Genomic DNA, 27,655 nt, shown 5'->3' with positions numbered 1-27,655 from the left:
CTTCCCTAGAACCCATCCTGGCTGTGAAGAACCCCCTGACAACAGCTGAAGTTGCACCTGGAGGTGATGCCCTGTTCACTGTTGACCTGACCAAGTCATGTTCTGGCACTTGGTACCTGAATGGCAAAGTCTTACAGGAGAGTGAGACCTACATCATCAACAGAACCCAAACCACTCATACCCTGGTCATTAAAAATGTCACCAGGAAAGATGATGGGGCAGAAGTGAAATTTGTTGCCAATGATGTTGATACCAGCACCAAGATGAGAGTGAGAGGTATTTGTTGTTAATGCTGTCCATCCTTTTCCCACTCTGGGGGTGGTTGCTGGGACTTGAGGATTAAAACTGGGGCTGGAGGCTTTCCTTGGTCTGTGGGAAGCACCTGAAATTGTGTCATGTGATTAATGTGTGTCCTGGTAATGACCTCACATGACAGCTCAGAGAGAGTTGATCTGGCCAGCTGGTGGTGTCTGAACTAGGTTGCTTCACATCAGCTCATGAATTTCTGTCAAATTTATATCATTCACAACCATCTGTCAGTGGATTCTGTCACCAAATCTGCAACTAATTCACCTTAAAGTTGCAATTTCAGCTCTAGCTTTGACCAGTCCCTTTGACTGTAATAATCTTTCATAACTAAAAGAGCATTCATTACTAACAAAGCTTTTCTTGTAGGTTTTTTAGTCCACCATGTGTGGGATATAAAGTTAGTGTGCTGGAGCTTGATTTAAGATCAAGGTTTCCTCTATGAAATGACTGTAACATCTGTACCTACCACATTGCAAGGCAAAGCATAATGAATTCATAATGAATCATATCTTCTGGAAGGATGTGTTTGGCCTGGGAGAAGATCTCTGCAGAAGCATGTTTAGAGTATTATTCATCAGTAGGAAAAAAAATGTGTTGGGTTTTTTTTTTCTTAGTGACTCTGACAGTAAAAACAGATAAAGTTTTCTGAGCTGAGAAAGAATGCACAGTATTGACATGAGTGTTAGTCTCACAAATTGTGAGTTCTACAGTACTTTTCTCTACCAAGCTAAAAATGGAGCCCCATCTCTCTCTCTCCAAGGCCTTTTAAGGATCAACTGTCCAATTAAGAAATGACACCTCAATTATTTTCACTTTTAACCCAATAACCAACTACCCATGGCCACAATGGGGACTTTTTTATCCAATTACACAAAACCACCCAAACCCATGGAGGAGAAGGTGAAGAAGGATCAGGCTCCACCCTAAAACCTCCCTCTTGCTTTATATCCATTGCCATATTCTAAACCCTTAAACTCTGAGTTTCCCCCCCGTGATATCACACACTTCTATCCAAACTCCACCCCCACAATCCCAGTTCTGCCATTCCATTCTGGAAGCTTCTCCACAGCCTCAGGTCAGTGCAGTGTTCTCTGGGGGGTCAGTGCCTGGCAGCAGAGAAATCTGAAATTCTCAGCAGCCAGGGCTCCAACAGTGGGTGAGGGCAGGAACAGGACCTAACACCTTCAGAGTCTCACAGTCTCCAGCACACCTGTATCAGGGATAAGTTATAACTCAAAATAACAAAGCCTCTTGTCCTGGCAGGAGCTGCAGTGAGATTCACCAACAAGACCAAAGACACAGAAAAAGTCTCAGCTCGGCTGAGGGAAGAAGCCAAGCTCCAGGCTGAGCTTTCAGACACAGAGGCCACTGTGAAGTGGATGAAAGATGGGAAGGAGCTCAAGGCCAGTGAAAAATATGAGTTCCAAAGTGTGGGGAAGAGGCGCATCCTGAAAATCCGCAGCACTGCTGAGGAGGATGCTGGAGTCTACGAGTGTGTCTGTGAAGGGGATAAAATGGCTTATCAGCTCTCAGTGAAAGGTGAGACACTGCCTGGGCTGCTCTGCACTGATCATGTTCCTGCCCTAAACCAGTGGAGCCATCAAGGCACACAAAGGGAGACTCCAGAGGGAGCTGGGTAATTGTCCATCAACATCCAGCCTTGGTAATGTGTCCCACAGCAGAGCTGGGGAGCAAATACAGCGGCTGGCCAGGTGCTGAGAGCTGTGCTTTCACTCCAGTTGGCATCTTCATGTTCCAGGGATTTTGGTATGATTTCATGAGGGTGAGAGGTTGGCAGGGAAAAGTGCTCTTGAGATGAAGAAATCCAGCCCCAGGGGCAGGGCATGGCACAGGGTCCTGTCACTGAAAAGAGACTTCAGTTCTGATTGTACAAGATCATCTTGGCATGGTGGGGTGTTGTTTGTTTGGGGTTTTTTTTGTTTTGGTTTTTTTTGGTGCTTTTGTTTGTTTGTTTTTGGTGAGTGGGGTTTTGTTTGTTTTTGTTTTTACTTTTATTATTTGTTTGAGGGTTTTTTTGTTCTTTTCTGTCAATGCAGTGGTGGATAAGAGAAAAGACCTTTCCAGGGTATGCTGGATGGCTTAACCCCTTCCTGTTTACAGGGTGCTCAGATGTGTAGAAAAATCAGCAAGGTGGCACTTCATTTTGGTATTTCTTGAACCAGCACTGTTTTACAGCTGCCTTTTTTTTTCCTTTGGCTCTTCTTCCTTTCCTGACAGTCTCTACCTTTACCCTGAAACCAACAGCATTAAGCCTCCTTCTTCCAAACCTTCCATCTGTGCAAGATTTTATGAACTAGAGCAAAGCTATCTCTGCCTTGCAGGGGACCAGATTTTACCTAAAACCCCCAGTCTATCCCCAGACTGTTCCTCATGTGGATCATCAGATGTGTGCTGAGGTTCAGAGCACAAAATCTTACTCCAGGCCAGTCCAGCCTGTTGTCAGACTCACCAAAAGTGAGGGAAAAACAAAAACCCTCCAACATGATCACAGGTTCCTGCATGGAGAAAGTCTGAGGTGTTTCATCATCATGTTCTGCTGGCACCTGACCCTCCTTGGTCTCTGTAGGAACAACAAAGCCTGAGAATATTGTGGGGTTTTTCTCCTCATTTGACAACTTGTTTGGATATTTCAAAGAGCAAACTTGAGAGAGCTGAAAAAACAACAAACCTGTGAATAAATTTATATAGAGTGGAATTTCTGTCTACAACTGGCACCTGCTCTTCATTTTGATTTTTTTTTTCCTCTCTTGCTCTGCCTCTTTAGCATAACTTTTTTATTCTGACAGTTTTGCCCACATTTATTTGAATTACTTAATGGATGTTTCCATGTGGTTTTCACTGTGGTGTGCCTATCAAATGAGTGATCAATGTTATTATTTAAGATAACACAATAGTAATGACATGTGAAAACAACATAAAAGCATTATAAAACAACATAGTAATGACATAATAAAACAACATAAAAGCATAATAATAGTAATAATAATAATAATGTCAGTGTGCATTGACAAGCTGTGATTTAAAGTCTGCTGTTTACAGCTTGATTCCTGGTGAATCCCCTTTGGTACCTCTCATCCTTGTGGGATGAGCCTCACAAATGCTGTATCAACATTTTACCTTCCATCATCACCACCTTTTATCAGGCCCAGGGAGCTGGGAATCATTTGAGGAGCAGGTCAGCTGTAAGTGGCACATGGACATCACGTGGCTGCTGAGGGGCCACTGTGCCAAGCCATGGCCACTCTGTCACTGCCTGGGCCCCCTGCCCAAGCCAGCCAGAAATGCACTTGCCATTTGTCACTGCAGTGCCCTGAGCTCCACTGCCAGGCACCCTCTGGCACATGACCTCCTGTGGTGACAAGGGACATCTGAGACGTCTCCTTCAGGCTGCTCTGGGTGTATTTTTCACTCTGGTTTTCTGAGGAAGGGAAAGCTGAATGAACGAACTCATCTCCCCCTTCTTCCTCCCACAACCATGAACCTGTGGGCTGAGTTTCAGTAATGTTGGGGAAAGAATGTCTTGGCAGTGCCATTCCCTTTCCCATTCCCTTTCCCATTCCCTTTCCCATTCCCTTTCCCATTCCCTTTCCCATTCCCTTTCCCATTCCCTTTCCCATTCCCTTTCCCATTCCCTTTCCCATTCCCTTTCCCATTCCCTTTCCCATTCCCTTTCCCATTCCCTTTCCCATTCCCTTTCCCATTCCCTTTCCCATTCCCTTTCCCATTCCCTTTCCCATTCCCTTTCCCATTCCCTTTCCCATTCCCTTTCCCATTCCCTTTCCCATTCCCTTTCCCATTCCCTTTCCCATTCCCTTTCCCATTCCCTCTCCTCCCCTCCCCATTTGGATATTGATGTGGGTTTTGAATCTTTTGCTTTGAGGCAATTGGTGACTCAATTATTTCATTCCATGTTAATATGATGCCAGATTTATTGTTTATTTTCTATGCTCCAGTTAATTGCCAGGAATACATTTATTTTAATTTTAGTCCTGTGAGGTATCCATATAGGTTATTAATTTTATGTAATTTAATTTGTCTAGGCTATTTTTTAACTTCTTTTAGAGTCAATTTACTTTCCAGGTGGTTACAATATAATGATTGAATAACCTTCCTGGCTTTACCTCCAGTTTATTTCTTTTCTCACCTCCCTTTAAAATATTATTTTAAGAATACATTAATAACATATTTTAATAATATAATAGCTCTGTTTCCTGGGGCTTCTTCTCCCTGAATCAGCCTCTTGTGCCATTTATGTGCTCTGCTTTTTGGACATGGGATAATCAGGATTACAGTTGGAAATTTGTCTGCTTCTGCTTTGGAATCTAGTGATTAGATCCATAATTAAATAAATAGATTTGTTTTATGATAAATGAATACCTAATGTCGATGTCAATGTACATTTTTGCTGCTGTGCACAGAGTTCTTTACCAGAGCTGTGTTCCTGTTTTGTTTCAGCACTTGCAAACTTTGTAAACAAAGAGAAAACTGGAGGAGTTGTCAAGGCCACTGCTGGGAAACGGGCTGAGCTTGTGTCTGAGACCTCTGAGGCCAACATCATGGTGAAGTGGTACAAAGATGGGAAGGAGATCACAGCCAGCAAGAAATTCACCATGGAAGACAAAGGAAAACTGCACAAGCTTGTGGCTTCGGCTGTGGCAAAAGAAGATGAAGGAACTTACACCTGCAAAATCGGGGATGACACCCTTACTTTTGATTTAAAAGTGTCAGGTGAGTTTGTACTGCAAGTGTGGGATCAGAGTCTGTGTGGGAAACACAGGATTTTGTTCTTTAGACTTGTCCTACCTTACAAACTGACAGATTTCTGGGCCAAGGTTGCACAACACTTGGAGAGGTTCTGACCCTTGTTGTGATGCTGGTGCAAACTCAGAGTATGGGCAGGTAATATAGTGATGCTGTGATTTATCTCAGTCAGCTGGAGCTTCTTCCAGGGCTGGAGCACAACCCAAACACAGTGTGCTGAACAGCTGGCAGCCACATCTGGCCTCTGTTCTTTCAGCTCAGCCTGTGCATCATCTTAGGATCACCTCAGTCAGGGGTTCAAAGCCTTGCTGTGAGAGCCTTGTGCCCTCCTTTCACAAGTTTAATTCCTGATTTTGAGAGTTAAACATGCTCCCAAAGGACACTGTGATCTCAGGGATCCCTCCCTGTGGTGCTGTGACTCCGTCAGTCACGTGCCCATCACACAAAGCACGTGGCTGCCAGGCCAAACCCAGAGGAGAAATGCTTGTCACCACTGCATTCCAGCCCAGGATGGAGCCAGAGTATAAAATGACACAAGAACTCATCAGTGAAATTCAATATCTGTGAAATTCAGCTGATTTGAGTTGCATGCTTGTGGGAACTTTTCTCCTAAATGGGGTTTTCTGGCTTGTGCCTGGAGCCTAATTTTTAACCTGGTCCTAAATTTAAGATTGAAACTCCCCTGAAAGCTTCTCCTGGCATGTCTGCAGTACAGTGCAATTCAAGAGAAGTCACAACTGAGTGCTCGTGACCTGTAACAGAATATCCAGGTTACTGTGATGCTGTCCATGAGCTAACTAAAAACTCAGCAAAGCTGATTCATTTAGGACAGCACTTGTCTGGAGGGATTGCTGCAGGATTTAGTGGGCTGGAGGGAGTGGTGTTTGCTCAGGTAATTACTCTGCATCTCACCTCCAGTTCTCTTCAGAGAATCCAACATCATGCAATTTCTCTTGGAGTGTAATTCCCAGTCCCTGACTTAACCCATTGAAAAACTGGTCTGCAAGAGCCAACCAGGCTCTGCCCAAAGTGACCCCTCAAAAGGCAATTTGTGCAATCTCATTTATATTGTCTGATTAGAGCACTCTAAGATGGGTTTTAAAAGTATCGTGGTTGTGCTTTTGTCTGAGCATCAGGCACAGAGGATTGCCTGAGCTTGGTATAAAATTTTGGCTGGCCATGGGCAGGTTGGGTGAATCTCACCTGTAACTCCTATCACATAGCTGAGGCAAAAAAACCTGCTGTCTGCTAAATCCTAGAATCACAGAAAGGTTTGGGTTGGGAGCTTAAAGCTCATCCAGTGCCACCCCTGCCATGGCAGGGACACCTTCCACTGTCCCGGGGTGCTCCCAGCCCCATCCAACCAGGCCTTGGGCACTGCCAGGGATCCAGGGGCAGCCACAGCTTCCCTGGGCACCTGTGCCAGAGCCTGCCCACCCTCACAGGGGAGAATTTATTCTTAATGCCCCATCTAACCCTGCCCTCTGGCAGTTTGAAGTTGTTATGCTGTGTTCTATCCCCACAAACTTTTTGGTGGGGAAGGACTGAATTACAACCTGGTGACAACACCTTAGCCAGGGCAGCTTCCTCCTTGTTTCACGTGTCACCATAAACATTTTCCAGAGTGCTGAGAAGCTGCACTGCACGCTCAGAGGGTGGTGTCAGGGCAGGGAGTCAGTCTGCCTTGAGGGCAATGATTCACCCCAAAAACCCTGAACAGCAGGATTCTGGAGGGACCCTCCCCCTTTGGTCAGCTATTGTGGAAGGATACGTCAGTCCTAATGAATGCAGATTTTAATTAAGCACTTGTCTGGCGTGGCAATTGTCCTTGGGATACTCAGTGATGGAAAGCAGCAGTTGCTGCTAAAGGAAATGCAATACTGAGCTGAGGCTGGCTCCAAGTGACAGCCCTCAGCCTGCTCTTCAGGCCAGGGGGAACAAAGGCTCTGAAATACCTGGCATGCCCATCAGATATTGCTCCTTGGCTTAGGGACAGGGTGTGTTGAGGAGGTTTGCTCATATTTTACACCAAGGTCTCTGTCCTCACTTGATTGTCTTCAAAGACAGGCAATCTTTGATTTTTACCTGTGCAAAGAGTCTTAATTTATAAAAATGTTGTGGTTTTGCTACCTGCATGACAAATACCCTGTGTTTGCACAGCCTATATCTGTGCTGCCAGCAGGGTTTGAGCTGAGCTATCCACGCAGGAACCTCCACTGAACTGTGTGAGCAGCTCTGAGTTCTCTGCTGGAAGATGAGTTTCAACCAAAAGAGATGAGATTATTGACTCTTATGTTCACAGAAATATGGAATGGTTTGGCTTGGAAAGGGCCTTAAAAACCATCTCCTTCCAACCCCCTGCCGTGGACAGGGATGTCTTCCACTAGACCACGTTGCTCAGAGATTTTTCCTAACTTGGAGAATGTTTTATCAATAAGATTATCCCATATCTGCCTTGGCCTGGACAAGAAATAGTCCAGTAGGATTGGTGCTGTGAACAAGAAGCTGCAGGAATGGGCTTAGAAACATTTAAAAAAGGCTCTTCATCTCCTCTAACTAGTTTTTCTGAGACTTCCCATGTCTTTTCAAAACTGTTTCTGCTCTCAGACATCAACACATCCCCCAGAGCGTGCTTGACATCGGAATCAAGGAGCAATAAATGAAGTGTGAGCAACTTGAGGGCGTCTCAGTTTGATTTGAAAGATCCAGGAGGATGTAGGGCAGATGAAGAGGATTTCACTGTAATTGAGAACAATTATCTGAAGATCAGAGGGGTTTGCACCATCTGTCAGAGAGGCATCAAGAGTGTGTGATAATGGAATAAAAATCAATAACCACTGTACCCTAACTTTGTACAGATAAACCTGCACCAAGGCACAAACCATTTTCTCTTTTCCACTCCAGATGAAGCTGTTACTTTTGTCAACAAGCCCAAGACGACTCCAGAGGTGTCAGTCAGTCCTTCTGAGAGCCTGGAGCTGGTGTGTGAGGTGTCAGCTGCAGGTGGGGCCGTGGTGTGGAGGAAGGATCAGACTGAGGTGAAGCAGGACCAGAGGACAACAATCGTCTGCCAGGGGACACAACGCAAGCTCATCATCAAGAAGGTGACACAGCAAGACCAAGGCAGCTACACCTGTGAGACAAAGGACGACAGAACAACATTCCAAGTCAAAGTCAGAGGTGAGAAAGTGCCAGGAATTCCAAAGGTAAAGGAGAATTCCATTTCAAGTGGTGTCTTGCATCCAGAGGATCATCTCACAATCTCCCTGGGGTGAAAGATCTCAACACAGATCTCAGCCATTGTACTAATTTTTTTTTTTTTCTGGGCAACTTTCATAACAATATTTTATACACATGGTTCTACATCCATGACTGGTTGTGACCACAAAAAAGATAAAAAAACCATAGGAAAGGATGGAAATTCCTTCTTCTCTCACAATTAGCTGGTGTGTCTGCAGAAAAACTCCCACGAGAAAATGGTGTGAGGGATGGAGAGCAGAGGGATGGATAAAGGGGAAGGTGTTTGAAGAGCTCTGATTAGACCCCCCCCCTTAAACATTGCATGGGGCTTCGAGCAATGTGGTCTAGTGGAACCTGCCCGTGGCAGGTGGGTTGGATTGGGATCATCTTTAAGGTCACTTCCAACAAACCCTTCCACGATTCCATGATTAGATGGAAAACAATAGAATTGTCCCAAATAGGCAAAAAAAGAATAATGGTTCATGGACATAAGGATACACTGATTCACTGTGATCTTGGAGAGACATAGGGAGAGAAAAAGAGAGAAGAAGGAGAAGGGTTCAGGCAATGCAAGTTGGTACTCCAAGTCCTACATTTAAATCTGTCCTAAAGCTGTGAGTTTTTAACATTACCCCAGAATTCCCACCAAATTCCCATTCCTATTCACCTCTTAGCAAGACAGAGATGAATGGCCCATCATGATATTACCTGAGGGGGCAAGTGCAGTGAAATAGGAGGAACTTGGTTAAACACCAGAGACAGTGACTGCAAAAAGCTGAATGTGACTGTCGGGGTTCCCTTACAGAGACAGAGGCTGTGTTTACAAACAAGGAGAAGGTGCAGAAAGAGGTGAAGGCTGCCCTGTCAGAAAATGCCACTCTGAGCTGCGAGGTGGCCCAGGAGAAAACAGAGGTGAAGTGGTACAAGGATGGGAAACTCATCACCTCCAGCAAGAAGTTCAAGGTGGAGTCGGAGGGCAAATCGCATCGCCTGGTGGTGGGTCAGGTGGAGAAGAAAGATGCAGGGGAGTACACCTGTGAGGCTGCAGGCCAAAAACTCACCTTCAGGATCAATGTCACAGGTGGGAGATTGTTCATTCTCATCACAGAAAGGTCCTTTAGCACCAAAAAATGTACCACGCTTTGGGCTCCAGTTGCTGTGCAGCTGTAAACATCTTTGAGTAGGGATGGAGGTCAATCACTCATCCACTGTCACATTGATGTTCACAGCTGGACATCTTCATCCATGGGGTTGGGTGAATACCCCTCAGTGCCCCTGGGTGTTTTCTGATTTCCCAGTAATGGAAATACAGAAAGTTTCCGTCCCTTTCCGTCCCTTTCCGTCCCTTTCCGTCCCTTTCCGTCCCTTTCCGTCCCTTTCCATCCCTTTCCATGGATAAAGGGAAGGTTGTCTCCCGGATATGTAGGAAAAATAAGTCTGGAAGAAGTAGGAAAACAGGGCTCCTAGAATGAACAAGGCTTCCATAGAGGTCCCAGTGGCAAATGAGGTTTGGTATTTATTTATCCATTACATTCTGGAACAAAGCAATGGGTTTCTTGTGGAGATGGGAATAAGCTGAAATCCTGAGGCATGGGATCCTTTTTTTCAGAAATGGCTGATGTGTTGTCTTCAGGCATGACAAAAGCCCACATCCTTTCTGAGCATTAAAAAATACCAAAGATGTGGAAATTGCCATGTTTTTTATTTGGGTGTGATCACTTTGGACAACATCAGCTTGTGTGTGATTTTAAAATTACTTCTCCCACTCCACAGAAGCAGAGGATGCATTTATCAACAAGGACAAAGTGCAGAAAGAGGTGAAGGCTGCACTGTCAGAAAATGCCACTCTGAGCTGTGAGGTGGCCCAGGAGAAAACAGAGGTGAAGTGGTACAAGGATGGGAAACTCATCACCTCCAGCAAGAAGTTCAAGGTGGAGTCGGAGGGCAAATCGCGTCGCCTGGTGGTGGGTCAGGTGGAGAAGAAAGATGCAGGGGAGTACACCTGTGAGGCTGCAGGCCAAAAACTCACCTTCAGGATCAATGTCACAGGTAGGAAACAGATTTTGGGTTGCATTTCATTGGCTTTTCCTTGTATCTGGGTGTTTTCCTCAGTTTTCTCTGATGCAATATTAGAAAAGCTCTTAAAGTACTTTCTGATGCTGGTCTGAGCTGCTGTTTCAGTGAGGCTGTGTAGGCCTGGGCAGATCTGGAGCTGACCTGTTCATATCCTGATGCCAGCTCCTCACCTCCCTATATATCCTGCAGCTGAGGAAGTGAACAAGATTTCTCGATATATTCAGATATATTTCTCAATAGCAGGCACTGTGTTAAAAAATCTCTTCCAGTTTGATCACCACTACTGGTATTCCTCCTCCTGTTATGGGTATTCTTCCATGGAAATCACTGTTTTCCTTCCTCTGTCTTTGCAAGTGCTAGGACAAGAGTGAATGGTCTCAGGTTCCACCAGAGGTTTGGTTTTGATATTGGAAAAAAAGTTCTTAACCAAAAAGGTTGTCAGGCATTGGAACAGGCTGCCCAGGGAAGTGGTGGAGTCCCCGTCCCTGGAAGGGTTTAAAAGCTGTGTGGATGTGGCACTTGGGCACCTGGCAGTGCTGGGGGAACAGTTGGATTCAATAATCTTCCAAGTTTTTTCCAGCCTAAATGATTCTGTGATTTCTTTGGCCTCAGTATATTTTACAAAATATTTAGTGAATTTTATCTCAGGCTCCAGGCAGCCATGGACAGCAGCTACATTCTGTGATCATTTCTGTATTTGATGTTAAGAAAGGATTTGTGTGTTTTAATATTTACAGCACTCCACCATCTTTACAGCCAAATCCCTCTTTTTCAACATTAAAATTCTTGTCTCATATGCAGATGTGATCAGAACAGGGAAGCAATTTTCACCTCTGTTTCCTTATAGTACCAAACAGAGGTTTGGTATTTTATCAGCTGTGTAGAGGAACTGCTGTGTGGGGAATCTATTGACCCCACTCTGTGTGGGGTACCCAGGCTGTGAGCTGAGGCATTTTGGCTCTTTTTCATTCTTTGTGTAGCTCATTCTTTGGCTGAGGGAGCTGCCAGTTTCTGTGGAGGATAGGTAAGGAAGGAAGGACAATTAATATAGATTTGAGAGGTGTCTTCCAGAGAAAATTCAATATGGACATTGATAGACCATCATAAAAACACAGAGTAATTTGGGTTGGGAAAGGACCTTAAAGATCACCTTGTTCCCACCCCCTGCCTTGGGGTGGGAATCTCCCACCTCCCACCAATCCAGGCTGTTCCAAACCCCATCCAGCCTGGCCTGGAACACTGCCAGGGATCCAGGGGCAGTCACAGCTTCTCCAGGCAAAGTTTTTATAAACCAAATTAATTGTTTGCTGCAGACACTGGTGCATACATTGCTGCAGAGGTGCAGTCAGAAAACAGAAATTGAGTGTTTTGCACATGAACCTGTCTCTCTGAGGAGGCAGTCTGCCTCAGAAAGGTTTCCAGCTCCCTTTCCATGGTGGCACAGGGTAATGTGACCCCTTGCCCTGTGCCACCAGCCTGCCTTAGCTACCGTTGCTGTATTGCTCATGGGGACAGCTGTAGCACCACGTGCCACTCCAGCCCTGGCTGGAAAACGATCCAGTGTGAAAGTCAGGAGGGATTATGCGTACTCAGAGTGGTTGGCTCTTCTGCTGCACAAATCCTTCTCTTACTGGTTTATCCCAGAGTGCAGAGGATTTCTGGGTCTTAATTTATCCTGGTGCCATTGCACTTGGAAAGATTTCCAGGGTTCCTCTACTCCAGGGCTCCAGTGGGTAGCACAAAGCCTTCCCTGTTTAAGGACAGGTTGAAGGTTAGATGGTTAGTGTTGGGTTTTGGGATGCCACTGTAGTTTTTGGGTTAATAAAATAAAAAATAAAAATCAGCTGCTGCACACCTTGGGACTGAGTTGCACACACAGAAAAAGAGCTGATTCTGAAATATCAGTATTTCAGGATTCAGGGTATAAATCAATGAAAGTTTCATGTCCTGAAAATATTTTTCCTCATTTCCACTGAATCTTCACTAACCAGTTTAATTTAAGTTTGGAAATGTCATCTTCACTGAAAAGTTGTTTAAATTTTAAATAAGCTTCTAAAAGAAATTATTAACTGGTGTAAATCACTTTGGAAGTTGATTAAAAGTTTAAGTCACACTTCCTATCCGTATAAAAATGGTTTATATGAAAGATCAAGAATGTAAAGGACAAGTGAGATGAGTCTGGAATATTTCTGCTCTGCTAACCTGGCATTTTAAATACAGCCCTCATCAACACAGACTTGTTTTATAACCAATTTTGAATACACTCTGCATATTCACACCAGGAGTTGTAGACGGGAGTTTAAATATTAATATTTTTGCAATCAGTTTCGAGTGCAAAGCTTGAGCCCTTTCAGATGTCAAAATGCTGCTGACATGTCCCTTTGAAGAGCTTTGCATTACCCAGCACAGACCATGTGCCTTCTGAATGACAACAGCATCTCCTCACACCCCTTCTGCAGCCAATATAAACAGAGGAGCTCAAATTCAGAGCCCCTGAGCTGGATTCCTGCTCTGTGTTGCTCCCTGCAGGACTCCTCTCTTTCTGTGGACTGTGCAATATTCATAGCAAGGCTGTGATGTGGCCCAGGACCACATGTGGTGCCAATGTCAGCAGTGGAGGAACTTGACCTGAGCTTACCCCTTCTCCTCACCCTCCTGCTTGGAGCACAGACGTGATGGAGACAGGAGAAAGTCACCCAGGAGGAGCCAAGGATGGCCCCAGGAGGCTGCAGGGGTGGCTGGGGAGGAGAAGGCAGTGGCCCAGGGGATGGAAGAGGCAGTGGCCCAGGGGATGGAAGAGGCAGTAGCACGGGGATGGAAGTGGCAGTGGCAGAGGGGATGGCAGTGGCAGTGGCCCAGGGGATGATGGAAGTGGCAGTGGCCCAGGGGATGATGGAAGGGGCAGTGGCCCAGGGGATGATGGAAGGGGCAGTGGCCCAGGGGATGGAAGTGGCTCAGCATCCCCCAGAGCCTCCCAGGTCACAGAGTCACTGAGGCTGGCAAAGCCCTCCCAGCCCATGGAGTGCCAGCTGTGCCCAGCCTTGTCCCCAGCCCAGAGCGCTGAGTGCCATGTCCAGGTGTTCCTTGGACATCTCCAGGGATGGGGACTCCAAAACTCCCTGGGCAGCTCCTTCCAGTGCCTGACCACCCTTTTCAGGAAGGAATTCCTGCTGATGTCCAACCTGAGCCTACCCTGGCCCAGCTTGAGGCCATTTCCTCTCATCCTGTCTCTTGTTCTCTGGGAGTAGAGTCCGACATCCCCATGGCTGCACCCTCCTGTCAGAAGGCCATTTTGCTGGAAATTCACAGAATTTTTAGGAAATAAAATTGCACTTCTGTGGTGTTGTGGGTCTCCAGGACGAGGTGAGAGATGAGAATTTGACTCCATGTTCTCAGAAGGCTGATTTATTTTATTTTATGATAATACATTACATTAAAAGAAATTATATACTAAAACTATACTAAAGAAAGAGAAGGGAGAAATCAGAAGGCTAAACAAGAATGAATAATAAAAACCCGTGGCTGACCAGAGAGTCTGACACAGCTGGACTGGGATTGATCATTAAGTGAAAACAATTCACATGCCAGGATAAACAATTCTCCAAATCACATTCCAAAGCAGCAAAACAGAGAGAAGCTGAAGCTTCCCAGCTTCCCAGGAGAAAAAATCCTGGTGAGGGGATTTTTCATAAAATATCATGGTGACATAGTTCAATTTTTATATGCTAGTTTTTTGTGTAATGTTCATCAAGTGCTTTTCCATGTTGAGAACCATGTCTTTGCCCTGTCTTTGGGATTGGGTTACAAGGTATTTTCTGAGCAACACCCAGTTTTGATCTAAAATAATGGGTAAAATCCTCTGAATAATGTGATACTGGAGGTGGCAATTCACCATTGTGCTGTATTTGGTTTGTTCCAAAGGTGGGGAGTAGAAATATCATCTAGACACAAGAGAGAATTTTATATTTATATTCATTCATTTTTATATTAATTGTAAGAAATTTACAAATGGGGTGGTTGAGCTGTTCATGAGGACAAGTCAGAGAGGGATGACAATTACATGGACTCTATTTTGAGGGTACATTGCTTTATATTATAAGATAAATAGAACTGGTAAGCTGGGTAACTTACAAGAGTTTAATATTGAATTATTTCTGTTGGAAAAGACCTTTAAGATCATCATACCCAATGGGGAAACCAGCACTGCCAAGTCCAAGATCCTGCAGAGCATCCACACGTTGTGCAAGTAAGAACTTCTTGACAAAAGATATTTATATCTTATATATTTTCCGTCTTTCAGAGGCAGAAGATGCCTTTGTCCACAAGGAGAAGGTGCAGAAAGAGGTGAAGGCTGCCCTGTCAGAAAATGCCACTCTGAGCTGCGAGGTGGCCCAGGAGAAAACAGAGGTGAAGTGGTACAAGGATGGGAAACTCATCAGCTCCAGCAAGAAGTTCAAGGTGGAGTCGGAGGGCAAATCGCGTCGCCTGGTGGTGGGTCAGGTGGAGAAGAAAGATGCAGGGGAGTACACCTGTGAGGCTGCAGGCCAAAAACTCACCTTCAGGATCGATGTCAAAGGTGAGAGGATGTGCTGCATCCCTGATTTACACCCTGAAAAACTGTTACACCCTGTTATCATCCTGAAAAATTGAAGGAGGGGAAGGTTATATGGCTTGTCAAGCTCCATCTCAACAGGCAGTGGCCGAGCCAGCACTTAACTGGTGTTGGTTTACTCATGAAATTGTGTTCATGCTGTTAGATTTGTCTTTGACTTTCAGAAACTGAGCATGCAGTGGATTTCTGTAGCCCCAAACTCAGGTCAGGGTAAAGATCCCTGGGGAATTTCCCTGGGAATTTTGGGGAGATGCACTGATAGCAAAGTGAGAATGCAATAATTGCTGGAGTAATCAAAGGGCACGGCAAATCTGAGCACAGGCATTCTCTTGTGAAAGCTCCTTTCTGAAATATAGTTTATTATAGGGGAAACCTTGATATTATGGCCTCAGTCAACTGGATGGAAATGCCAGAACTGTTCTCAGGAAATGAGGAAACCAGCTCTTTTCACCTTGATATTCAAGACAGCTTTTAATCTTGACATCCTTCAGTAAGATCCTGATGAATTTAAAGCAAATTGAAGAGTTCGTATATTAGATTTATTTTTGGTCATGGCATGGTGCAGATACAATTGGGGCTGGCTAATTTTCATTCATTAGAAAAAAATAATTTTTTCACATCTTGAGAACAGTAGGGAAATAAAGATACAGACAGAATAGGCTCACAAAGTTTGTTTTCCCAACACTATCTTTGTTTTGTTGGCAAAGTAACTACAACTCTTGCCTTGGTTGGACAATTTAATGCTTGTCCTCTTACAGCAAACCTAATTCTGAGAGACCTCATCCACCTTAGTGCTGCTGGATTTAGGAATATGTTATTTTCTTCAGATTTTGAAGAAAGATAGTGGTGGAAATTAAAGCAATTTTGAAGCTGCGTCTTGGTCTACCAGAGAATGTCTCCTTCACTGGCACTTGATGTAATTCAGACGTTAAAAATGCACTAGGTGCTGGCAGCAGGGAAATGTAAATGGGAAATTAATTTCAGCACCACAATTGAAAAGGTGATGTGTGCATTTGGGAAGGGATCTGTGAATTTTCAAAATCTGCCCTTGTATACCCTCAATTGCAGAGGCAGAAGATGCCTTTGTCCACAAGGAGAAGGTGCAGAAAGAGGTGAAGGCTGCACTGTCAGAAAATGCCACTCTGAGCTGCGAGGTGGCCCAGGAGAAAACAGAGGTGAAGTGGTACAAGGATGGGAAACTCATCACCTCCAGCAAGAAGTTTAAGGTGGAGTCAGAGGGCAAATCGCGTCGCCTGGTGGTGGGTCAGGTGGAGAAGAAAGATGCAGGGGAGTACACCTGTGAGGCTGCAGGCCAAAAACTCACCTTCAGGATCCATGTCACAGGTAGGAGAAGATTCTTTGGCTCATCAGTCTTATTTCTAGAATCTTTAGAAAAATTAACGTTATTTTATAAGTCTTCTTCGTGTTACGCTTCAAATTTTTGGAGTACATCAGTGGCATGGCCTAGGATGGGTACAAATACAAGTTTTGTTCATATATTCTTTGTTAAACATTTAAAATCCTTAAAACAGGGAGCTGAATCCCTGGAAAATTTAGGAAGCTACACACCACTTGATGAAAAAGGCTGTAATAAAGAAGGTACTGATTGTGCATCTCCTTCCTTCTGTCTTGGTGCAACAAGAACAGATCTGCACCACAGCTCGTTCTCAGTGCAGGGTCATGGTGAAGAGTCTGTCCAATGTCCACACTCCATTTATTTCCCTTGGAAGTGCTCATTTCAGCCTGAAGGGAGTCATGGAAGTAGGGCTTGATATGTATTAAGGTCTTTAAGGTGTCAAGAAAATGGCAAGTAAGGAAAGAAGGTGTCATGGAGACTCATTCCAGCTGCATTTCCCTACTGGGGCTGTAGAGAGGTAGAATGGATTCAGCTTCCCAGATCCCTCACAGCTTCCCAATCCAATTGCAAGTGATGTGACTGATGTGTCTTCTGGAGAGCAAGGGGATTTCACCATTTGGATGAGCTGAGCTTTTCTCAAGGTTGCACTGAGAAAAAATAACAGGGTCCTGGATGTGTCATTGCTGGTCTAGCACCTTTCTCACTTCACAAAATTATCTAAGAAAAAGCAGAAGCAGCTGCTGAGAATCAAATAAATAAATTTTATGGGACTATAATGCAGCACAGAACAGCTCCTTCCTCTGAAAATTTGATAGTTTCCAATTAATTCAACCGAAACGTGTCTTGCCTTGACTGGGACCTGCCAGTCAATGTTCTTATGAACCATAGAGAGATTACTGCTGTCAAAAAATGCAAAACAGGCAAAAAACCACCAAAAAGGTCCTTTGCATATTCTTCTGATAGACTTAGATGTAGACTATCACGTCAGAGAGATTTTTTTCCAGTGTTACCTGTAAGACACAATAAGGACATCGAGCAAAATCATATTTTAGAGAAAGTCTGGATTTCTCTCTCTTTCCAGAGCCAGAAGTTGTGTTTACAAACAAGGAGAAGGTGCAGAAAGAGGTGAAGGCTGCCCTGTCAGAAAATGCCACTCTGAGCTGCGAGGTGGCCCAGGAGAAAACAGAGGTGAAGTGGTACAAGGATGGGAAACTCATCACCTCCAGCAAGAAGTTCAAGGTGGAGTCGGAGGGCAAATCGCGTCGGCTGGTGGTGGGTCAGGTGGAGAAGAAAGATGCAGGGGAGTACACCTGTGAGGCTGCAGGCCAAAAACTCACCTTCAGGATCAATGTCACAGGTAGGAGAAAATTATTTGTGAGAATTCAGTAGAGGCCATTTTATTGCAGCAATAATTGAAATAACTACTCCATCATGACTCAGTTGCAATAGTCTGGGTTTTGTTGCAGCCTGCAGGGTTCACCTGATTTTCTGTGCTTGGTTGCCTGGATTTGTGCAAATGGGAATATTTGGCTTGAGCATGGTACAAGCTCTGTCTCATTCTTAGCAAGTTTAATAGTAGTTATAAATATAACAGAAATAATTAATGTTGAGATCCCTTCCGTTCCTGTGATCCCAAAGGAAGATTCTTGTACATTGAGCTTCTTGAAAGCAAAGAGCCAGTACAGAATCCCTTCCTTGTTAGTCTTGCAATCCCATTTTGGATGACTTAGAGGCTGGAATATGTTTTGTCATTTGCAGTATCAGCAGCAGATTGTAAACAGCGCATTTTTTTGCTTTGGCTGTTGTGTTATTGAGATCTCAGGTTTTTTGAGATGTCTTACTATTCCTGCCAGGTGCTAAATGCTCCTTTGCTGTGAAATATTCCAAGAAATTGCTTTATTGTGTCTGAGATCTTAAGTAAATGGAATTTGGGAGTTTATAATGATATGCAGGACAGATGTTCTTTGGGAAAGTTTGAATAAAATATATTTTTACCTAGTGATTTGCCACTGTAGGGTTGATGGGAAGGCTCCTCATGGTCCTTTCTGTTCCTAGGCTCTTTTTTCCCAATTTTCCAAGTGGCAATTCCATCCCACAGAAGGGTATACACTGCTCAGTGATGGCAATTGGTTTTGGCAAGTGGCAACCTAAGTATTTTCCATACCTCTCCACAGAAATCTGTAAGGTTATACTCATTCTAACCCTTCAACAATTATTTTCTTCCTTTTCTGTGCTTAGAGCCCAAACCTGCATTTATAAACCAGGAAAAGGTCCAGAAGGAGGTGAAGGCTGTCCTGACAGAAAGTGCCACCCTCATGTGCGAGGTAGCACAGGACACAACAGAAGTGAAGTGGTACAAGGATGGAAAACTGCTCGTGTCCTCTCGGAAATTCAAAATAGAGACCGTGGGCAAATCCCGGCGCCTGGTGGTGGAGCAGCTGGAGAAGAAGGATGCAGGGGAATACATCTGCGAGGCTGCAGGCCAGAAGATGACCTTCAAACTGGAACCAACTGGTGAGTGCTCACTTTGTGCTGGGAAGAACCAGTCCCTGTGGCTTAGAGGATATTCCTGACACAGCAGCCTTGGTGCGGCCACTGCCTCACCTGGAGAAACATCACTGAGCTACATGGCACATTAATTCTTAATCTAGCAGTGTAGAGGTGGGAAATTTGGACTTTTTTCAGGGTCTGGAAGTGCTACCTAGCTTTTTACTTGTCTCTTTCACACACCCAACCTCTTTCAGTGGTGGGGAGTTGGAAGTAGACGTGGGAAGTTTGCAGAGGGGCAATGGAGCTATGGGAAAAAGTGACTCAGAAAACCTGGTCTGCTGCTTGTGTGTACCCCAAAAAAGCCTGGTTTTGTGGCAAAAAAGGCTGTACAGATATTGGAATCCTGGATGCTGGGAATATTAAACATTCTGTGCTTAAAGGCACAGACCCACAAGAGAACATTGCATTTGACCTGAGGTCATTAACAGGCTTCCAAAATTGATTGATAGTACTGGGATTGTGGGTGTGGAGTTGGTTAGAAGTGTGTAATATCCCAGGGTGGAAAACTTAAGAGTTTGGGATTTTAGAATATAGAAATAAATATGAGGCAAGATGGAGGTTTGAGGCTGGAGCAGGTTGCTCTTCTTTACCTTCTTCTTCCTCCTTCTCCATGGGTTTGGGTGGCATTTTGTAATTGGGCAGAAGAGTCTGCACTGGGGCTCTGTGGGATCAGTTATTGGGTTAAAAGGGAAAATAATCCAGGTGTCAGTTCTTAATTGGACAGTTCAGTCTTAAAAGGCCTTGGAACAAGAGATTGTTGGGCATTTTGTGCCTTCTAATGAAAAGCTGCTGAACTCCCAGCAGTGAGACTGTTTCACTGATCAGAAATAATAAACACTTGAGTCCAAACATGAACTATCGTCTGGACTGCCTTCAATCCAGACCCAGAGAAACCAGTATACAAGATAGAAAGGAGACCAGGAAGAAAGGACTGGAATCACAGAATGGTTTGGGTTGGAAGGAACCTTAAAGGTTGAGTTCCAGCCCTCCTGCTAGTGGAGCAAATAGAAAACAGGCCATAAATTCAGCCTGTTAATGTCCCTTCTTAATTGTATCTAAGATCCTAAAAAGGGGAAGGGAAAGAATTATATAGGTAATTTTACTTCTAACAAACAAGCTTTTATGGGCAGCAGAAAAAAGATAAATATTTGCATTTTCTTTCCTCTGCTTGTTTTCTAAACTAAAGCTCTGGGTTGCCTGAGAGATCATTTTCTTTCTTGCTCAGGAAAAGATTATACCAGCCACAAATATTGAACCATATTCCCTGCATTATTACAGGTTATGGATGAGCTGGTGGTGTGAGTCTTGAAGAGAGCAATATAAAACTGCTTTGTTTTATGCCTTTTTTTAAACTGCTTTTTTTTAAAACTGCTCAAGGATTTGAGCATAAAGTTGTTAATTTTCCTGGTTTATTATCTTTTCTAGAACCAGAGGCTAAATTTGAAAAGAAAGTTGTCCAGAAAGAGCCTCTCATTGTTCAAGAACACGAAAGCATCACGCTGACAACCTCAGTCACACCCGAAACAGCTGCAGTGAGGTGGTTCAAGGATGGCACAGAAATCAAGGCAAGCAAGAAATGTGTGATCAAAAGCGAGGGGGCATCCAGGATGCTGACAGTGAACGCAGCTGAGAGCACAGACTCTGCCCTCTACACCTGCCAGACAAAGGATGACAAACAGGAATTCAGAGTCCAGGTGAAAGGTGAGCAGTGCCCAGGTCATGGCCCAGCCCAACAGCTGCACTTCCCACATGGTGGGATGGAGGTGGAATCCAAACTCTTCTGTAAACTGTTCCAACCTCAAGGCTTGTTGCACCTTGTCTGGATGCCCCACCATGGACCAGCAAAGTTGTTCAGTTTCCAAAAGAAAGTAAAAAAAAGGGAAAAAAAATTTAAAAAAAAGGTCAAAAAAAGTAAAAAAAAGGTCCAGTTTTTGTCTTTTGCTGGCCAGTTTGGAAGCCTATGATGGGTACTTCTGGTGTTTGCTCCCCTCCCGTTTCTGTATCCTCCTATAGAATGAGAGGGATCTGAAAATACCACGTCAAAGGAATCTGCCTGAATTTCCACATTTCTGGTTAGATTTTGTCTTCCCAAATACTTAGGGCCACTATATTTACATATTTATTTATTCCCACAGTTGGGCAGAACCAGTTTCTTAGAACAGGTTTCTTCTCTTTTCCCCCGCCACGCTTTCCCCTTCTCCTGGATCCCAGAAATCCCGGTGAAGTTTGCCAAGAAGCTGGAGCCTGTGAAAGCTGAGCTTGGTGGCAGCGTGACCCTGAGCTGTGAGCTGAGCCACGCCAAGGGGAAGGTGACGTGGAGCAGGAATGGTGTGGAGATCAAGGCCAGCAAGCGTTTCCAGATCCGCGAGGAGGGAATCAAACGGACCCTGACCATAACGGGGATCCGGGCTGAGGATGAGGGGGAATATTCCTGCCAGTCCAGGGATGACAAGAGCAGCATCACCATCGTCCCCAAACGTATGTCCCTGATGGTGACAGTGTGGAGGGGTGCCTGGGTTTTGTCCTCAGCTGTTAGAGCCCTGCAAAGCTGAATTTGTGCATGTGTCTGGGGTGACTCCTGCGTTGAGAACAAAATACAGAACTCCCCTCTCAGTGTCAATAGAACCTCTATTTGTGAAAGACATGATCATGAGACCTGGCTCAGGTCTCTTAATATTGAGCTTCATATTGCATTTGAAGCTGGAATTCATTTTCCCAAACAAAAGATGGGATTTTATTTCCCCTTTTTTTTTGTTTCTCTTTGTACAAAAAATTTACTCAGACATGGGAAATACGATGATCCACTTTTGTGATCACTTACTGTATTTACTAAGTATTTATTACTGTACACTGAGTATTTATTGCTGTCTTTACTGAGTAATTATTGCTGTATTTACCGAGTATTTATTACTGTATTTAATGAGTTTCCTGTGTGTATTTGAGCGCAGTGTTATGCTGTACTCAAATTGCTGCTTCCAAGAAAGGCGTGGAAGCTTTTGGCTGTTGGGAGGTGCTCATGCCATATTTCAAGGGCGTGCCCCTGAATGTTTTACCTCTATCCATCAGCTCCCAGAGTGGTGAAATTCATCACAAGTCTCAACAGCGTGGTGACTGAGGAAGGAAAAGAGGCCGTGTTCAAGTGCACGGTCTCCCCCAGTGATGCCGTGGTCACCTGGCTCAGGAATGGTGCCAAGATTGAAGCCAGCAAGAAATACGTGATCTCTCAGAAGGACACCAACCACAGCCTCACCATCACTGACCTGACACTGGAAGATGCAGCTGAAATCACTGCCAATGCTGAGGGTGTGGAAAGCACAGCCAACCTCAGAGTCAGAGGTAAGAGGTGGCAGTGCCCCTTTGACAGGCTGGAAATGTCACCTTACCCACGGCAGGGACTTGGAGTTAAATGGTCTTAAAGGTCCTTTCCAACTCAAGCCATTCTATGATGATGTTGTTTTATGTGGCTTTCCCTCTAATTAATTATGTTGGCAGCAGGGAATTTCTGCTTTAGCATCATTGACTAGGGGTGCCCAGAATGCTTTGGGTTTGGAGGTACATGAGCCACCAGTTTAATTTTCTTTCAAAGCCTGTTTTCTGGATCTTCTGCATTCCTACTAATATTTCCTCTCTTGCAGAGGCCTCAATCTCCTTCAAGAAGAAGCTGGAGCCCAAAACAGTTGAAGAGAGGGAGACAGTGACCTTGGAGGTAGAGCTGACCAAGCCTGCAGAGGTGAAGTGGATGAGGAACAGCATTGTGCTGAAGCCCAGTGACAAAATAGAGATCAAAGCCGAGGGAACAAAGCACACCTTGGTGGTCAAGGACATCTCCTTCGCTGACCGAGGCTTCTACTGCTGCGAGAGCCCTGATGACAAGACCCAGGCCAAGATCAATGTGGAAAGTGAGTTCAGTGACCCTCAGCTCTATAAATACCACAGGCAGGGTTTGGAGGTGGATTCTGCTCTCTGCGTTGTCATGGGGACACAGGGACAAAGCCAAATGACCAAGAGGAGGTGAAAGTTAAGCCATGAGCAGAGAATGTCTGACTGGTTCCTCTTGCCTCCATCTCAACCCACCAGCTTTGACCTTTTAGCTGCTTGAAAGAGTCTTCTCTTTCTTCTCTTTCTCACTCCCTGATATGCTCTGTGTTTTTTCCTTGGAATGATTTTTTTACCAAAAATCCCTCTTCAGCCATCCGTTGCCCTGATTTTTCTCTGCAAACCACCTCGTTCAGAATGTCTCTTTATAGTCAGTCAAGGTCTAAAAAACTACAAAAGCAAATCTTCTCTCTGAGGGTGTTTCACTCCTGGGTAAATGAATGGTGCCTCATCCATAGCCCTGTACTTCTGTCTCTTTCCTGCTTTTTTTTTGTAATAATTGTCACGGGATAGTTGAAAACAGGATTTAAGTACTCAAGGACTGTTTAATTTTCTCCGTAAAGTCCTTGCCACCAACTGGTTCTGGGCTGATTCTAAATGATAGGTGAGGAAGGAATTGAAAACAGTCTTTTGGGTGTTTGATGTCTTACAAAGTGGAAGGGAACAAACTCCGTGATGCCAGGAAATAATTGACTTCAGGTGCGGTGAGAAAGATCTAGGTTATATTCTAAAAAAGCTTTTTTATGGTCAGATCACTGAATAGGTTGTCTGGAGAGGTCTTGGAGGCTTCATTTTGGTTTTGGGGTTTTTTAATTGGCAACTTTTAGCAGTGATACGAGTTTAAACGCTAAATCCATTTTACTGGATGACAGGGCATGGATGTCTTGTCACTGGAATAGATATCTATCCAAACCATGGATGCTTTGGCCACCAACCTGTGAGGTGTCAGCACTTTTTGCACCAGGCATGGATTTTATTTTCCTTTTACTATAGCTTTTTCCTCCCATCCTTGTTTTATCCTAATTGAAGGACTGCACAGTATTGCCATGTCTTTCTTTTACTAAAATCTGATAGACCTCAACAGTAAAGGAGCCAGTGGTGTTTTCTGCCATTTTTGGTGGACCTGTTTGTCTCATGAGAAGATCCATTTAAAAAATAGCAGCTCTGTTAGCATTGTGGTCATGGACAGGTTTTATTTCCTGTAAAAGTGATTGTTTAATTGGCAAATACCAACTACTTGGCAGGGGCATGAGCAATGGGGAAATAATCCATTTTGGAATTCCTCAGGCTGTTTCACAGGTGTGAGATCTCCAACTTCTCCATGTTGTTTTCCAGTGAGGCAGATCAAGCTGGTGAAAGGCCTCCAGCCCCTGGAGGTGGCAGAGAAAGGGACTGTCACCTTCGAGGTGGAGGTGTCCCACGAGGACGTGGAGGGGACCTGGCAGAAGGATGGTGTTCGTCTGAAACCCGCACCCAACGTCAGCTTCGGTGTCCTGGGCAAGAAACACTCCCTGACTCTCTCCTCAGTGGCTCTGGAAGATGCAGGACTCATCTCCTTCAAAGCAGAGGGCATTAACTCATCAGGGAGGCTCACTGTGAAAGGTACACGGGCACAGGAGGCTCCAGCCCTGCTTGGGGTGGGTGAAACTGTCTCCTCCTGACCTGCAGAGCAAACTTAAGAGGGCAACAAATTTTCCTGGTCACTGCAAGGGATGTAAAGCACAGTAATGTTTCTTTCTGATGCCAACTGGGTCATTGTGGCATCACTGTCCACCAGAATGATGACAAAGTGGGAGGGAATGATAAAGTGCCCAAACCAATACTAATTTTAATTATCACAAAAGCCAAGCTCTGCCTACCCATCAGTGCTTGTCTGACTCCATTCCCCATTCACTGGACTTTCTCTTTCTTTCCCAGAACTGCCTGTGAGGATCAGCAAACCTTTGGCAGATGTCAGTGTAACTCAGAAGCTCAAGGCCACGTTCGAGTGTGAGCTGTCCAAACCCAATGCCAATGTGAAGTGGTTCAAGGTACAGCACTTAATGGATTGTGATATTTTAATTTCTCACTTCTCTGGAAGGGAATGGGAGCCTTTAATTCTACTTCCAGGGAATATAAGCCTGAGCCTTTGCAGTAAAGCTCTTAGCATAGCTGTCTTGTCCTTATGTTCATTTACCCTCCCAATTTGTCACTCTCAGGTTTTTATTTATAATGTGGATTGAAAGTTAAACTTTTCTATTCTTGCACAGAATGTGAGCACTGCTGTAACAGATTTGCAGTCTTGTGCTTCACTCCACACTAAGCAGTATTCACCCAGGATTTACAGCCTGTTTGGGAAATGGGATATAAAGGGAAGCCTCAGTTTCCTTTGTCAGTGACAGTCCAGTTCCTTTTCCCTACAGAGTCATTTTGGGGGTCAGCTCTGGCATTTCATGTACTTCCCTTGGGGCTCAGCTGATACTTCCCTTGATTTGGGGTAGCAGCAGTTCTTCAAGGTGGAATTTGGGCTGGAAGGGTCATCTCATTTCCAACCTCCTGCCATGAGCAGGGACATCTGCAACCAGATTAGCCCTGTTCAACCTGCTCCTGAATGTTTCCAGGGATGGGGCATCCACCACCTCTCTGGCCTACCTGTGCCAGTGTTTGGCCACCCTCACTGTGAAAAGCTTCTTCCTTTTTTCCAGTCTAAATTTAACCCTCTTTTAGTTTAAAACCATTTATGTCTGAAGGGACTCACTGCCAACCCTGCATGGTGTTTTAAGCCTTCAAAAAAGGCGTTGGAGATCATCCAAAATTTCTGTGTGTTCTTCAGCTATCCCAACTTCCTGAAATCTTTACCCTGTGATGAATATTCAACACATGTTCCTTTAAACAGTTTTTCATTTAGTCCAACAAGAAGGATGAAATAAACACAGACCTGAATGTCTGTTTTACTCACTGCAGATCCACAGGAGTTGAGGTTGATCTGCTTTGATCTTTTCCCCTTCTAGGATGGGAAGGAGATCCGGCAAAGTAAAAACATTGGGATTATCTCCCAAGGAAATAAGAGAAGCCTCATTATTCACAAGTGTGAATATGAAGACCAGGGAACCTATACATGTCAAGCAGCTGAAGACAAGACATCAGCTACTCTAAAGGTTCATGGTATGTTTGGCTGAAGTAGGAAAATACATTTACTGCAGTATTTTTGGCCACACAGCAAGAAATTCTTCGTGGAGTGTTTTTCACAATTGCTCATTTTGGTTAAGTTTCTCTTCCTGGTGAAAAATGCTGGCAAAGCTGTCCTGTGCTTGCTCTATCTTTGCAGTATTTTTGGAAGAGGTCCTAACTCAGTTTTCCATTTCTCATAAGTGATTTCTATTCTCTGGAATCTGAATGGTGTTTCTGGATTGGCACATCAGGAAATACTGGACAGCTTGGCCTGAAGCAGGGGTTCAGTGGCTGGTGCTAATGTGATTTGGTGGCACCATTGTCACAGGGGACTTTGCCTGGACAGGGACTGGACAAGCCTTGGGTATGAGCTCAAGAAGTGCCCTCATTTTTAGGTTGTAAATGCTAAGGAGAGGGTGGTTATTTCTGCCTGCACCTCTCCTTTCTGCTCGAGGCAGTTTTTCCACCTGAGTGTTGCACTGAGCAACTGATGAAGCACCAGGTGTGTTTTGTCACCAGGCTCTGAAGCACCTGAGATAAGCCCTGAGATAAAGGCAAGTTGCTCTACAGACAGCTCTGCTGTGCCCCGGCAGATGCTACTTTCTAAAGGGGCATCTGAAAAACAGATCAGCTCTTTCTTAGTGAAAGACAGAGCATCTTTCTCATTGCTTACTAGATGCTGTCCTCATGTGGCCACTTGGGTTCTGCAGTGCCTTCATGAACATCTGCCCCATGGACTCCCCCTTTTCTCCCTGGTTTTGGGGCTGGGATGGGTTGTTGCTTGCATTTCAGCTCTGCTCCTGAGGCTGATCCAAGGTGTATCAAGGCCTTCTCTTTCAAAGAGAAAGGGCTGCAGTAGCACAGATAAATAGATCAGTTCTGACAAAAGGAGTGCCAAGGTGCAGAGTTAAAGAGGATTGTACTCAGTTCAGGGAAAAAAGATATCTCCTATGTAAAACAGAGGAGAGCATGCAGAGAAGCATGAATGAGGCAAGTTTATAATGACCTAGGACTGTAGACGTGTGTTTAGTTTTTCTGGGTGAATTTGCTTTCATTGATACGTATATTTCTTTCATTAATACCTGCATGAGTTCCAGCATCCATAAAATCCTCTTACAATAAGCTTCAGCCATAAAAAACGTGTCTCGCAACACAGACTCTTCACTGTGTTGAAGAGAGAAACTACCCAGGAAGAGAGGCTGGTCTAGAATAGAACATAATACCATTTTTTCCATGTAATTATGCAGAAAGTAAACACACCATACTCACTTATGGAGAAACCCCCAAATAAATATTTGCCTTAATGATTTCACAGCCCGAGATGTCAAGATTGTAAAACCACTGGAAGATGTGGAAGTGAATGAATACGAGAGTGCATCTTTCACCTGTGAGATCTCACACGACGAGGTGGAAACCCAGTGGTACAAAAATGACAACAAGCTGAAGACTTCTGACAACATCAAAATGCGGCAGGATGGTAGGAGGAAAAAAAAGGGGATTTTGGTCTGGAATGGTGTGGAGACCCAGAGCACTGGGAATATTTCTGTGTCTCCTCTGGGGTGCCCTGACCCCCAGGGCAGCACTGACTCTGACCCTCACTCATGGAGAAAGTTTCCCAGACTTCAAGATAGACTGGAAGCCACAAAAGTGTGCAATAGATTACAGAGAGCAGTGTGGGTGTGTCACTGGGTGAGAAATTGAGG

At 44.6% G+C, this 27,655-nt stretch overlaps 1 protein-coding gene across 18 annotated transcripts in view; it reads left to right on the top strand.

Moving 5' to 3' along the window:
- Nucleotides 1-27,655, top strand: part of OBSCN (obscurin, cytoskeletal calmodulin and titin-interacting RhoGEF) — a 186,307-nt gene that overhangs the window by 24,841 nt on the left and 133,811 nt on the right. For 17 of the 18 annotated variants that reach the window (XM_084214521.1, XM_084214515.1, XM_084214514.1 and 14 more), the window contains exons 6-23: nt 10-276; nt 1,573-1,848; nt 4,786-5,058; nt 7,996-8,271; nt 9,137-9,412; nt 10,105-10,380; nt 14,708-14,983; nt 16,088-16,363; nt 17,458-17,733; nt 18,615-18,890; nt 20,352-20,627; nt 21,138-21,404; nt 21,993-22,262; nt 22,562-22,825; nt 24,138-24,404; nt 24,720-24,832; nt 25,793-25,946; nt 27,268-27,429. In XM_084214521.1, the coding sequence (XP_084070647.1) occupies nt 10-276; nt 1,573-1,848; nt 4,786-5,058; nt 7,996-8,271; nt 9,137-9,412; nt 10,105-10,380; nt 14,708-14,983; nt 16,088-16,363; nt 17,458-17,733; nt 18,615-18,890; nt 20,352-20,627; nt 21,138-21,404; nt 21,993-22,262; nt 22,562-22,825; nt 24,138-24,404; nt 24,720-24,832; nt 25,793-25,946; nt 27,268-27,429 (4,521 nt within the window). The remainder of the gene's footprint in view (nt 1-9; nt 277-1,572; nt 1,849-4,785; nt 5,059-7,995; nt 8,272-9,136; nt 9,413-10,104; nt 10,381-14,707; nt 14,984-16,087; nt 16,364-17,457; nt 17,734-18,614; nt 18,891-20,351; nt 20,628-21,137; nt 21,405-21,992; nt 22,263-22,561; nt 22,826-24,137; nt 24,405-24,719; nt 24,833-25,792; nt 25,947-27,267; nt 27,430-27,655) is intronic. The other variant, XM_084214522.1, reaches the window with a different exon arrangement.

The sequence above is a fragment of the Fringilla coelebs genome, assembly GCF_963513975.1.
Source record: "Fringilla coelebs genome assembly, chromosome: 1".
NCBI lineage: Eukaryota > Metazoa > Chordata > Aves > Passeriformes > Fringillidae > Fringilla > Fringilla coelebs.
This window is presented reverse-complemented; position numbering and strand designations above follow the sequence as displayed.